Source organism: Corvus moneduloides, chromosome 2 (assembly GCF_009650955.1).
Source record: "Corvus moneduloides isolate bCorMon1 chromosome 2, bCorMon1.pri, whole genome shotgun sequence".
Classification (NCBI taxonomy): Eukaryota; Metazoa; Chordata; class Aves; order Passeriformes; family Corvidae; genus Corvus; species Corvus moneduloides.
Window position 1 is genome coordinate 56,057,484 of NC_045477.1, and position 12,297 is coordinate 56,069,780.

General features: G+C 41.4%; 1 protein-coding gene and 1 long non-coding RNA gene across 2 annotated transcripts in view; one reads left to right on the forward strand and one right to left on the reverse strand.

The window, feature by feature from the left end:
- The window catches only part of LOC116439777, a 67,729-nt gene that overhangs the window by 54,330 nt on the left and 1,102 nt on the right, over positions 1 to 12,297 (reverse strand). The window contains exon 2 of the long non-coding RNA XR_004238270.1: positions 6,894 to 7,084. This is a non-coding gene — a long non-coding RNA (uncharacterized LOC116439777). The remainder of the gene's footprint in view (positions 1 to 6,893; positions 7,085 to 12,297) is intronic.
- HTR2A (5-hydroxytryptamine receptor 2A) overlaps positions 10,476 to 12,297 on the forward strand; it is a 28,776-nt gene continuing 26,954 nt past the window's right edge. Inside the window, exon 1 of the mRNA XM_032099763.1 lies at positions 10,476 to 12,240. Coding sequence (XP_031955654.1) covers positions 11,841 to 12,240 — 400 coding nt within the window. The 5' untranslated portion in view covers positions 10,476 to 11,840. The remainder of the gene's footprint in view (positions 12,241 to 12,297) is intronic.

Sequence of the window (12,297 nt, forward strand, 5' to 3'; positions counted from 1 at the left end):
TCTAAACATATAAAGAGCAGCAGTAGGATGGGGAAATTAGGAGTCCTGTCCCAGACAGCTGCAGGCAGAAGGTTCACCATTCTTCAGCTTCATGTTTGCGTTTTTCTGGAGCTCAGGAAATTTCCAGTCTGGACAGTAAGGTGGGTAGCACTGACTTACTTATTTTGGAGAACCACCTACAAGTCCCAGTAAATAATGTGCCCCCAAGCCAGGAAGAGTGCAGCCCATAAAATAGGATCTGGATGACATCTTTTTAGATTCACTGAGATAGTTCATGCATTTTGACTCAGGAACATCTGCCCCACATTTTCCAGATTATGTTTTGTGGGAGCTCAGTTTTCCCACACTTCACATAAATGAAAAATCAGTGAATTCACAGTGAGGAGAAAGAAGTTCTTGCTCTTACAGAGTCTTCCTTTATTTGTCTTGGATCAGGCCATTTTCTTTGTTCACATATCACCAGCACAGGATAAGTCAAGCCGGATGCACCAGTTCAGCAGCCTGATATTTAAGCACATATTTACAGGAAAAAGGTATTCCCTGAGCAGCTTTTGACTCAGGACTCAGACTCTGCCAGGCTGGCAGGGCCCAGGGGTTTCAGCCATTATACAGGGCCACAATACAAGGCTCGTCTCCTGTCAGCCATTTGGGTGGATGCCCGATTTATTTTCAGAGGCAAATTTCTGGCTTGAATCTTGCATTTTAATGCCATGTATTAAATTAAACACTACACAGAGAGCATCAAGGAAGCAATTCAGCTCTCTTGTGATGTACTGATTCCACTTACCATGTGCCAGGTATGTCTCATTTCCTTGAAATTTTCAAACACCACCGAACATTTTGATTTCTGTTCCCCTCTTGGTGGGCTTCTTGGGCACAAGGTATAAAGCACAAATGGCAGAAGTATCCTCCTTACAGCAGAAGTGCCTCTTCAAAGTCAACGTGTTTTAGGCAATTCTGTCATTTTCACTCCTAAAATGCCCTTCACACAACTCCTGACTTCAGTAAACAGTGTGTTGCTAAGAAGTGAGTTGTGCTCATAATAACTCTATGAGACAACCAGGAAAGGAGATGCATTTTTCCCACCGTCTTTTCTCCCTTGGATTGTGCAATCCCTAAATGCCCTATAAATAAAACCAGACATGTATAAACATGCAGGCTCCAACCTCTGCCAAGCAGTCCGTGATGAGACTTCCAGCGGCACCCACAGCCGGCCTCTGCAACCCCGAGATCACAAATCCATGTTCTGAATTTGCTCCTCATTATAACCTGTGCAACTAATCATGACTTCTTGCCCACACACAGTTTCTACTGAAAGCACACCTGTCCATTCCAAGCCTTCCTCTACAAAGACAGGTTCTTCAGTTTTCTCTCAGACTGTCATGGGATTTCCATTGTTCCAGGTATTAAAAGTCAGTCTCAGTCAGGAGAGTACAACGGCACATTGCCTCGGGAAATGGCAGTAAGAAGATCACTAAGGACCAGATTCTAGACCTGGCAAAGATAAGCAGTTTTCCTCCTGGAAACACGCTGGAGTGAAAACAGGAGATTTTCCATTTACATTGATTTACCAGTGGTTTGAAGTGACACTATACTCCCTTGCCAAGCCCTCCTTTCCTTAGCACAAACAGGGACATGGGTCTAAGTTACTTGGAGCACTTTTTCTTCTACAGCATGCCTGACAAATATATGGAAACAAAACAGTCTAAGAAATACTGAAGAATAAATGGGCATTTAAATTAGTACTTGATAGTGTATGAAAGCCAAGAACACATTAAAATTTTAAAGAGAGCCCTACAGGACCATGAAGGCTTTTTTGGAGGTTTTTTTTTTTGCAAGTTTTTGCATTTGAAGTAACAAACTTCAGACCATGGATGTGGGAAAGAGTCATTCCTGGGCTTATGAGGGAGATTTTGTCAAAGATTCGTCTGACTCTGCATGCCTGATACCTGACTCATGAATCTGCACATCAGACCATGAGAGATCTTCCTTCCCTCACCTTTCTTTCCTTCATTAATCAAACACCAAATCCTTCTCTATCTTCCTAGACACCCTTCACTTTATGTTCTGCAGGTCCTTCCACTTTGCAGCAGTCCTTGCTCCTGGTATCTCTTCACCTTATCAAATTGCATGTCCACTTTCACATCTGCATTTTGAAGCGCCTTCCTTTTTGCCCCTGACTCTCTTGCCATGTGAGAGCTGTGGCACAGGTCCCAGTTAGTCACTGCCTGCATGTCCCAGCAATTGCTGTCCGGGCTTTCCAGGATGCCTCCCACCCTTCCTGTGGGCAGCCCAAGGGTGGTCATGAGTCCTCCCTGCCCTTGCAGCCATAGAACTGGCAATCTTGAAGAAGCCTTTCCTTGATGGTATCTCACAAGGGACAGCTGCCAGGGCGCCACAATGTTCTAGCAGCCATCCTCATGAGGAAAATGTACGCTTTGGAAAGTACTCTGATCCACATTAATCCTAGTGCTGTGCCTAGACACACATATCTTCTTTGCTCTGGGTCATGCCAGCACATCTCTCAGGACTTTCTCACAGATGACCAGGGCAGAGCAGCAGCTAACTGGGATTTATTGGTGTGCACTAACTCAGAGATCCTGCATGTATTACAGAAGGCTGCAGTGCCCTATAATGTATTAACAGACACTATAAAAACTTGTGGCTGGAAGAAAGGGGATAACTTTCACCATTCAGCACTTTCATACTCTTAATGGTAATGACTGTTCCCTCATTCCTGCCTCTCACCAGGAGCTCTCAAGGAAGCATCATTAAGAAGCCACATTCCAGTACAAGAAAGACATCAGGCTCAGTTCATTTAAAAGACATATTTCAATAAAGCTAATTTAACATTCAGATCAGAGATGCCCTCAGAGATTCTTGTGCCTGTCCTCCATGGCTCTAACACATAGCTGTAGCCCATGTTTGCACAATATGAGTGTGTAAGATCTGGACATGTCCAGTGAGTGTGGATTTTCCTAAAAGACTTTTAATATAAGTCAGCCTTTTATTGCACTCCACAATACAGTGGTGTTCTGACATATGTTAGAATGATATAAATTACATTACATAAAGCAATCAGTTTTTCACTTGCAGTCCAATTTACAGTACTTGCTTTCCTGGTGGAAATTGATAGTAAACTTGATACTTGGATCCTCAGTGGACTCAAAAATGAGTTGGAAGAAAATTAAATTCAAAATGTTTACAGAGATATCAAACCTCACCGGAAAAATATTTTATATTTTAGCAGTATTCCACTTGTTTCTTTAAGTGATTCAGTGCTTTAAGTAAATATTTTTGATTGCCTTAATTGTTCTAAAGAAAAACATTTGGATTGCAGTGATGTTTAGGAGCTAGAATACAGATAAAACAGTGTCTATTAAACTAGGTAAATAATAACAGCTCCTTTTACCAATCAAGTTGGTGGGTTTTGTGACCTCTCTAGGACCTTCACAGCAGTATTTTGCAGGCTCTGAAGAGAGTACCTGTTCACATGTTGTGTCTAAAAAAGAAGGTGGGAATTAGCTGCATCACTAAGCAAAAAGGACACTACCTTTCCTCCAGGACATTTTAATTATAGGAAAATCATTCTGTGAGAAACACGGTATTTAAAATACTGGAAGTTACAGCAAAATATCAGCACATTCTCTTGAGTCAACTAGTTCAGACAGCACAGTGTCTAGATGTAAAAGACAATTTACATATCTGGAGGCAACATAATTCTTATACTGTATTTTGTACATCTGTCTTGGCTTCCACTGTTTTAAGAACCAGACACTACTATGAAGATACAATCAATAGCAGGACATGTGAATTGCCACCTTACATGAAATGAGTAGAGGGTGGGATCCAGCTCAGCAGCCCAATGAATGACAGGCCCCAATTCCACTGCCACAGAATCAGTGGAAGCAATCACCTTTCCATGGAGGGAACTGTTTCTCTATGCACCTGCAATTTAGGTGCACATCTCTCTTACACAGGAAAACTGGATCCCAGCACGTAATGCCAACCAACACTCCTGGCAAGCCACAGTCACAATATCATGACTGATATTTAAGGGTTCCATCACCCATTGTGTCTGTGTTACTTGTTTGCACCTCCTTGCCAGCCCACATTGCCCAAACAACCTTGATTTAATGCTGGACTGTTATGCATAAAGACAACGACTTTGCTTATCTCACACAAAATTAGACCTACTGGGGACTGTCCTTTACAGAACTCTTGCTTACACCCCTTAAAGCTTTTCTAATGGGGTAAATATAACTAAACAAAACCTGATAGCAAAAATCTTAAGTTTGCCAATGAGGAATAATTGCATATTTCTAGAAAGATAGCACATATTCAATAATAGTCATTCATGCACTGCATAATGTTTTCAACTTGGATGGTTATAAATTACATACTGTAACTTAATAACTCTGAAAAATATGCTATCCTGGGAATAACAGAGGAAAAACATAAAAGCAGTCACCTGCCAGATGTAATAGAGAGTTGTAACAAATATCAGCTATATTAATTTGTATATATATTTTTTTTTTTAATAAGCTACACTCCAGGGCTGGAGTGTTTGATTCTGACAAATGTATAGAAAGCAAACATTTCTTAATCATCACTTTTGTGGTGCTCACTTATTTCACAGCTCTGTGGTACTGTCTGCCATACACTGGTGAACCCATGAGCCTCTGGGAAGTATAAATATATATGAGTTAATCCCTGCCACCACGAATGCTGCAAATCCAGAAGAGATGACCCACATCTTTGGATTCAAAATTGATTTATTTTCTATTAAATGCTTCCCCATCCATCAATGTTGAAGTGTAAATATAGGAAGGTCCTTATGGATTCATTTTATTCTTGTGTTTCTGCTTATATGCTACTAGAGAAATAAGAGTAAAAAAGTAGCCCAGAGAAATATGGCCAAATCATTGTCTGGAACACAAAAAAAATTGAAATTTCTTTTGTCTTCCTTTTGTTTTTCCTTTTCTTTGTACTAATAATCAATGTGATGGAAGTTTTCTGAGTAGGGGAAAGGAAGAAAGGGTGAAGTGCCCCCACCATCTTCTGCAGTGTCAATCACCCAATAAAAGGCTTTTAAGCTGTAAGATTCCCCAGAGATGATGCTGTCTTGGCGGAAAGTTCCCACAAAGTCACCTTTGCAGTATGGTGTATGGTTTGGGTCACCCCGTTAAGAAGATGCTATTTCACTGGGTAACAGGAGGTGAGACAGGCTTTGCATGATGACCAGTGTTAATTGTGGGCAGCAAGTGCATCTTTAAGCAGTAGCTGAAGCAAATCAAGCGGAAAATGCTCACTACTGCTTAGAAATGTAAACTGAGGGGAAAAAAAATAGTGGAAGAGAATCAGGTATTAATGCACGGAATATAGAGCTTTATATCATGGGCTTTGCAGTGATGTGTGTCAGGATGCAATAAAACTTTACCTATGGAAAAACTGGCCAAATTGTAACTCAGGTGACCAGAACACAACATAATATTGTCTCAGAGCAAGCCAACCTATCAGCTTACTCCTAGCAGATCTGAAATGAAAATATTCAAAGCCAAAGAAGTTTTAATAAATCAAAAGTCTGCAGATGCCTCTGGTGGTATGAAACGTCATTGTTAGGTACATAAATAGTTAATGTTTACAGCTGAGAGCAAGACATGGAGAAGAACCTTTCCCTTCAGGTTTCACTAAAACAAAGCATAGATTTTTAGAGAGGCTTCTTTAATAAGGATGCAGAGTTCCTCCTTAAAGCATCAGAGGCCATTCATTGTTACAGCACAAAAGCTTAGGGACACTCCCCAACAGTTCAGCCTCTGGTGGGAAATTAAGTTTCCACAAAATCAACTTTCTATTCAAGGAAAAAATCAATTTTGCCCAAAGCATTCAGGTTTCCTTTGGGAAAATCCAAACAAAATATTTTCTTTGCTACATGGGCTTGACCCAAACCAAATGTTTCAGTTTATTTTTCAGCTGAACAAGAATATTTTATTACAACCCAGTTCAACTTGAAACCACCTCTGGGTGTGCTGTCATGGTGGATACAAATTGCCCAGGAGAATCTGGGAATAAGACAATTTGCATCCCAGCCAGTTAGCTGGCTCATATGAAAATATTATTAATTCAACAATATTAAAATACCATATTTAGAACAACAAGACTGAAGCAAAATATTTGGACACTTCCAAACAGAAGTCCTTTGTAACTTTTCCTCCCATTAAAAAATGTTGATATGGAGAACTAAATGTTTAAACAGTTAAAATCGCACATGAGAAAAATCATGAATTCTGACTCTAATTTCCAGCCAACTAATCAGTCCATCAGTTTATCCCACAGTAATTCCATTGAGCTCCACTGGAATGGCACAACCTAAAGGGGTTGAAGTTACAGTGTTACCTATCTGACCTCAGTACATGCGTTTAGGCAAATAAAAGATGTGTCTTAAGGTGCTGTGGGCTCTTTCTCACATTTAACTTCCCCTTGGCACTGTAAGTATGCAGAGGAACTTGTAGATCCTGAAATAATAACATGGTTAGAAAGGATAACACCCTATAAATCCTCAGGAATATGGCACATCTTTCCAAAATTCATCGATGAATGAGACAATCAGGTTTTTAAAATTAAGATATTAATTCAGCTTCACCTGGGATCGAACAGAGATTGAAACTAGCATTGGTGTGTGGGATAGACATGAAAATGTAGAGAGCTTCAGTTACATATCTATAGGTATATTTTCTTGCAGCTTAGGAATTACAGTTAAACTGAGTTTTTCCAGCTTTCCCTTCAGCCTCAACTTCGAGTATTCAGTTGTCATTCGAAAGCAATCCAGAGTAAAGCAATACAGACAGCCAGTTTCACAGCAAAGACCCTACAACACCACACCAGTTACTCACCTCAGGTTTACAGTGATCAGGACACAGGGCTCTGGTGCTGCAACACCCAGCTTGCTCCGGATCATCACCTGTGAACAGCAAGGTTGAGGGATACTGCTCCAGCACGGTTTTGAGAAGGCTCATGTCGAGCTGTTCTCACCTCACTGCAATGGCATGGGTCTAGAAGGCCAAGAGGTCTGGAATGAGCTCAACTGCATCAAAAAGAGAGCAGGGATTTTTAGTTATTAGTTCTGGTTTGTAATTGCTAGCCTCTGATTCACGTCCAACAGCCCTGATGAATGCAAACAGAGACACCAAACTGTAGTAGTCTTGACCACAACACAAATTATTCACATTCCACTTGCCTTACTTTTAGATATCAAAGTGATTGATTAACATCTGCAGTTACTAATACATTTACTGATTACAAAATGCATTCAGAGCACCAGAGAGCAATGGCACACTGAGAAATCGGGGATTTTTACACCTGAAACAATCCTGAGAGCACCAAATTTGAATTATGTAAACTAGGTTCTTAACATCTCTTCTTTCAGATAAAAACTGTTGAAAAGCAGCATTTCTAGGAAGTGTTTATGAGCACCATGCCAAGCATAAAAACCCTTCCCAACTTCCCAAGAGAACAGAATAATGTCCTACAAAAAAATTCCAAGCATAGCTAAGGAACAGGAGAGGGGCTGTCATGAATTTGATATGTTGGTGCCTTCCATAAATTAAAAACCAATATATAGTCTGTTCCTATGCCAGCTGTGTTTCTAGAGGCTGTTTTCTGTCTACCACAGACCACGTTATTGCCACTTTAAGCTAAGATTTCACTTAATTTACATAGGCTGGGACAGACCACAGCTGTCTGCTTTCAGCCTGGGATTGCAGCTCTGCTGCTACTGACTTGCAAGCTCATTTGTTTAAAATGGAAGATCAGGGGACCTACAGTTTTCCAGAGCTTCCCACGTTTAGGAAAAGCAATGGTCAAGGCTGGTTTAGACATGACTGATCGCCACACTGAAGTCTCAAGGTAGAGCTCATGCTTCGTTTTGCAAAGGGATGAGAGTCCTGGTACCTTCCTTTTGCTGGGCTCTGCAAATGAAGATTGAACACTTTTTTTGCTTGATACTTGCAATGATACTATGTGGAAGGAAAACAATTTTCAGGTTTTTGGGAGGAGGTGGGACAAGTGACTTTTGCAGTCAAAATAAAATAAAAATCCTGAGATAAATAATAATAAACTCGTCATTATTTGCACATCCAACACACTTTGCTAGAAGATAAAAGATCATGGATTTATTTCTGATATATCAACCTACACAAAAGTGGTTTCTGATTTATCTATGCTTCATGTGCAAACCTTAAAAAGCTTTTCATACACCTGTGCGTCAACTTTACATATGCCAAATTGCTTTCTGGGAGGACAGTTTATTTTTCAGAAGGCACTCAGATCTTGGGGTAGACACTCATGTGTCTACAGCTACACTGGAGTAAACAGTGCAGTCCTTATATGAAGAGCTTATGACTGTAGCTGCAAATGCCTTAGGCAAGGCAACATTCAGCTGGCTTGCAATTCACTTTTATGTTCCTGATGTCCAGAGTAGAGATGCAGTTTTAAATGAGTCATGGTACACCCCCAACCATAGTGTTTGTCAAAGTCCAACACAGCCAAGTTTGGAAGAAATTAACTTCTGTAGCTGGTATGCAAATATGACTGTAAGTCAATTATCTTACTTCATAAATAGTGAACAGCCAGCATTCACTGATCTCTCCTGCAGGGCAGTGGACTCTTTGCCAGGGTCTTCACTTTGAGTAGTAGCTCTCAAGGTTACTCCTCAAAGTTGAGAAATTCCTTGACTCAACAGATTCTCAGTAAGTGCTTATTATAATTTTAAACTCTGATAGCTAAGTGACACAAAGGATTGATTGTGCACATATAATCCTTGAGACATAAACCGTTGACTAAGTCTGGGACTAAGTTTGGAATTAGGCACACGTACACTCCCTTCTGAGAAGGAGCTTAGAACACAAGGAGGTCTTTTCTGGACTTCATGACTCAACTGGAGAGTCTCCTTCCCTGCCTGTTTTGTCTGACCGTGTCCTCTATGCCATAAATAATCAAGTGCACCTTGTCATCGGATCTTATTAAACCTGTCACATTTGCCATCAAACTTTCCAAAACCACTGGGTTATATCAATAAACATATTGCTACTTCTTTCTTAGGAGTGACATCCATGACACACCCTTGACTACTACATTATAGCTGTCAGAGCCCAGAGCCAGCCTTCCAGGAGAACAACAGGACATCTGGGTTCCTCACAAAGGTTGTATGTAGCCCTAGCCAAGGGGTCTTGTGCCCTGTTTTGCACAGTAGCTGCATTCAGCAGGAATGGAGCCCACCCCCCGCATCAGATATGCACTCTCATGTTCATGGGGATGGCTCCCAAACCCTCTGGAACATGGATGCCAAATTCACTTGGTGAACACAGTAACAAATTTGGATATCGTATGAAAGGAGAGGGGAAAGAGCCTCTTCTGGCCCCTCAATGAGACTGCCAGGGCTGAAACATTTCTTGCTAAACTCAGCATTATCACCTTTTTTTTGCCATCAGTTTTCTGATGGTCTTCTGGCCTCACCTACGGGATTGCAAAACTTTAGTTCTAGGATGACATACTTCCAGGTCCCACATGGGCATGAGTGGGAGCTACTGCCTTGTCTGCCTGGTCTTGCTGGGTTCATCTGGGAGTAAAACTGGCTCCAAAGAACTTTACTGTGAAAGACTTTCTGTAACTGTGCCCCACTGATTTGAATGGGCTTCAGTGTGTGCTCTGAGACTCACTTTGGTAAGGTTTTTGTCCATGAAGAGATCAGCACACGTCAGCTCAGCTGTAGTAACGCTCCATGTGTTTGAAGCTCCCTGGGATCTGCAACAGGGTTGACAGTGCTGCACACAGAGCTGAGCTATGGGAGCAGCCTGCAGCTCTCAAGGGCCTGCCAGGACCCACAGGTGCATGGCGACACTGGCACCTCTCTGAGCTCTTACTGTAAACTGCCTGAGCCTGCCTGTATAAAGCCATTGCCCTCGGCATGGGGGAAATCTGCAATATATTTCAGGATGCTCAGGGGAGCAGCAGATCCACTCAGCTGAAATTTTGACAGCTGTAAGTCTCAGAAAATCTGGGAGCAGGTTTTGTGTTAGGTGGCAAGTTGAAGAGTTGGCTATTTCTTCATGCGTGTCCTGGCAGCAGAAGTATAAGGCAGAAGCAGTGTCAGGCTGTTTTGTTTCCCCTTTGCTGTGTACACACTTTGCTTTACTGAACTGCTTCATGTGGGACACCTGCTTGGGACAGGCTGCTGGATTTAGCTGATACATTCAGTCCCCGACAAATGAGTATGACATCAGAGTGACTTCAATTTTTTATAAATATCTATTGCCAATTTGATTCACATGTCAGCACAGACCTGGAGTTAAAACTGAACGGGACTGAATATTATGCCTGCCTTTTAAGGCTGGTGGAATTTCCCCTCTATACAGAAAAAACTTCTCACGTATTTCACTAATATCTACCATCACAAGCCTTAGATTTTGTCTCTCTCAAGCCTGTGTCCTTTAAATCCCTGTAATTGCGTGCAGCTGTTTGTGAGCCGTCCGCTGCAAATTGAAAGCGTGCATTGAAAAAGCCCCCAAGCAGAGAACCTCTGAAATACGCGCTGAAAAAGCTGCTGGTTTACCAAAAAGACCCTCTCTGCTCTGCCCTACCCTCTCCTGCCCTCCTCTGCTGTCGCTACCTCGCAGTTTATGACATCCAGATAGTGGGAGGTCTGACAATCCGAACAAGGCAGCAAGCAAGAAATTCCATTCCTGTTGCAACCAGTAATTCCTGCGCGGAGCCTGCTTTTTCGTGAGTGTGCGCGCGTGCTTTCTTTTGTGTCCCTTCAAGAAGGGCTCTGAGATTATTACTACTTTAAATATAGCTTGCCCTGGGGCGGGGAAATGCACAAGGAAAGAGCCGGCAAGCAGCCTATCTCTCAGAAGAAAAGAGCAAGCCTCGCAGCACAGGAACTAGCGTCACTCAAGTGTGCAGTTTAGAAGTCAAAAAACTATTTCAAATACCACCATTCTGGAGGAGACTGAAGAAAAAGGATACAAAACTGGCGAAACACAGTGAAGAATATGGTAAACCAGGGTGCAAAGTGCATCTAATTGCAGTTTGAAAGTGGGCTCTGAAGTGCAATGTAAGTCTTCCTTAAATTGTATTCTTTTATAATAGTATCTAGCTGTTTAATTTCCATTCTGAAGCCATGCTGGGCCAAAAGGTACAATTAACTACAAAAATCAGCATGGAGCAGAATTTGTAATCTCTGATATGAGGCTGAAAATGATGCTGAAATACAACAGAAGACAGAGACTATCAGCCATATTATGGAAGATGCACTATAAATAAGAGCATATCTAATTATTTCAAAAGAAAGATGCTGGATGGAGTCATTAATCAACTTTCTTTATAGAGACACGAGAGCTCTGCTGTTTAATACAGCAAGCTCTTTTAATACTGCTGTGTTTAAAATTGTGTGATTACAGTTACCAATAGCAATAAGATGTAGCTCCAGAGGGGAGTCCTAGTGGTTGCAAAAGTTTTATCGCTTTTATTTCTCCAACATTTTTGCTCTCTGAAGCCTCAAGTCCACATTCTGTATCCTACAGACTGGTTTTACTTTTCAGCTGGATTTTCAATATATGCCAACACTGGACTGCCTATGGAACTGAAAACAAAACACTTCAGCTTTCGGAGTAATTCTGGTATGTTTTCCTACATCACACTAGTGGCAAAAATACAGTTGACAAAAGATTGTGCTCCCTCAACTTCTGGCATGAAGAGCTGAGGAATATAATGCCCAATGGTGACAAAGGGTGATAATTTCCTGCTTTTCACGATTCATCTCTGTGGTTTTGGACTTAGCAATGGATATTCTTTGTGATGGAGAGAGCTCTGTGAACCCAACTGCAAACTCCTTCATACAAATAAATCATGAGAGAAGACTCTACAGAAATGCTTATGATGCTGGAGAAATTAATATATCACATCTCTGCAACTTGACTGTGAACTCTGACAACCTAACCAATCTTTCAGGTGAAAGTAACATGAGCTCACTGTGCTGCCCTTCACAGAAAAACTGGCCGGCTTTGCTGACAATGATAGTGATTATTTTAACCATTGCTGGAAATATTCTTGTCATCATGGCTGTTTCACTGGAGAAAAAACTACAGAATGCCACTAACTATTTTCTAATGTCACTTGCAATAGCTGATATGCTGCTGGGTTTCCTTGTCATGCCTGTGTCGATGTTAACCATACTGTATGGTGAGTATTAGCTGTATAACCTACTGTATGTATTGACAAGCCTTAAACATTGCATGC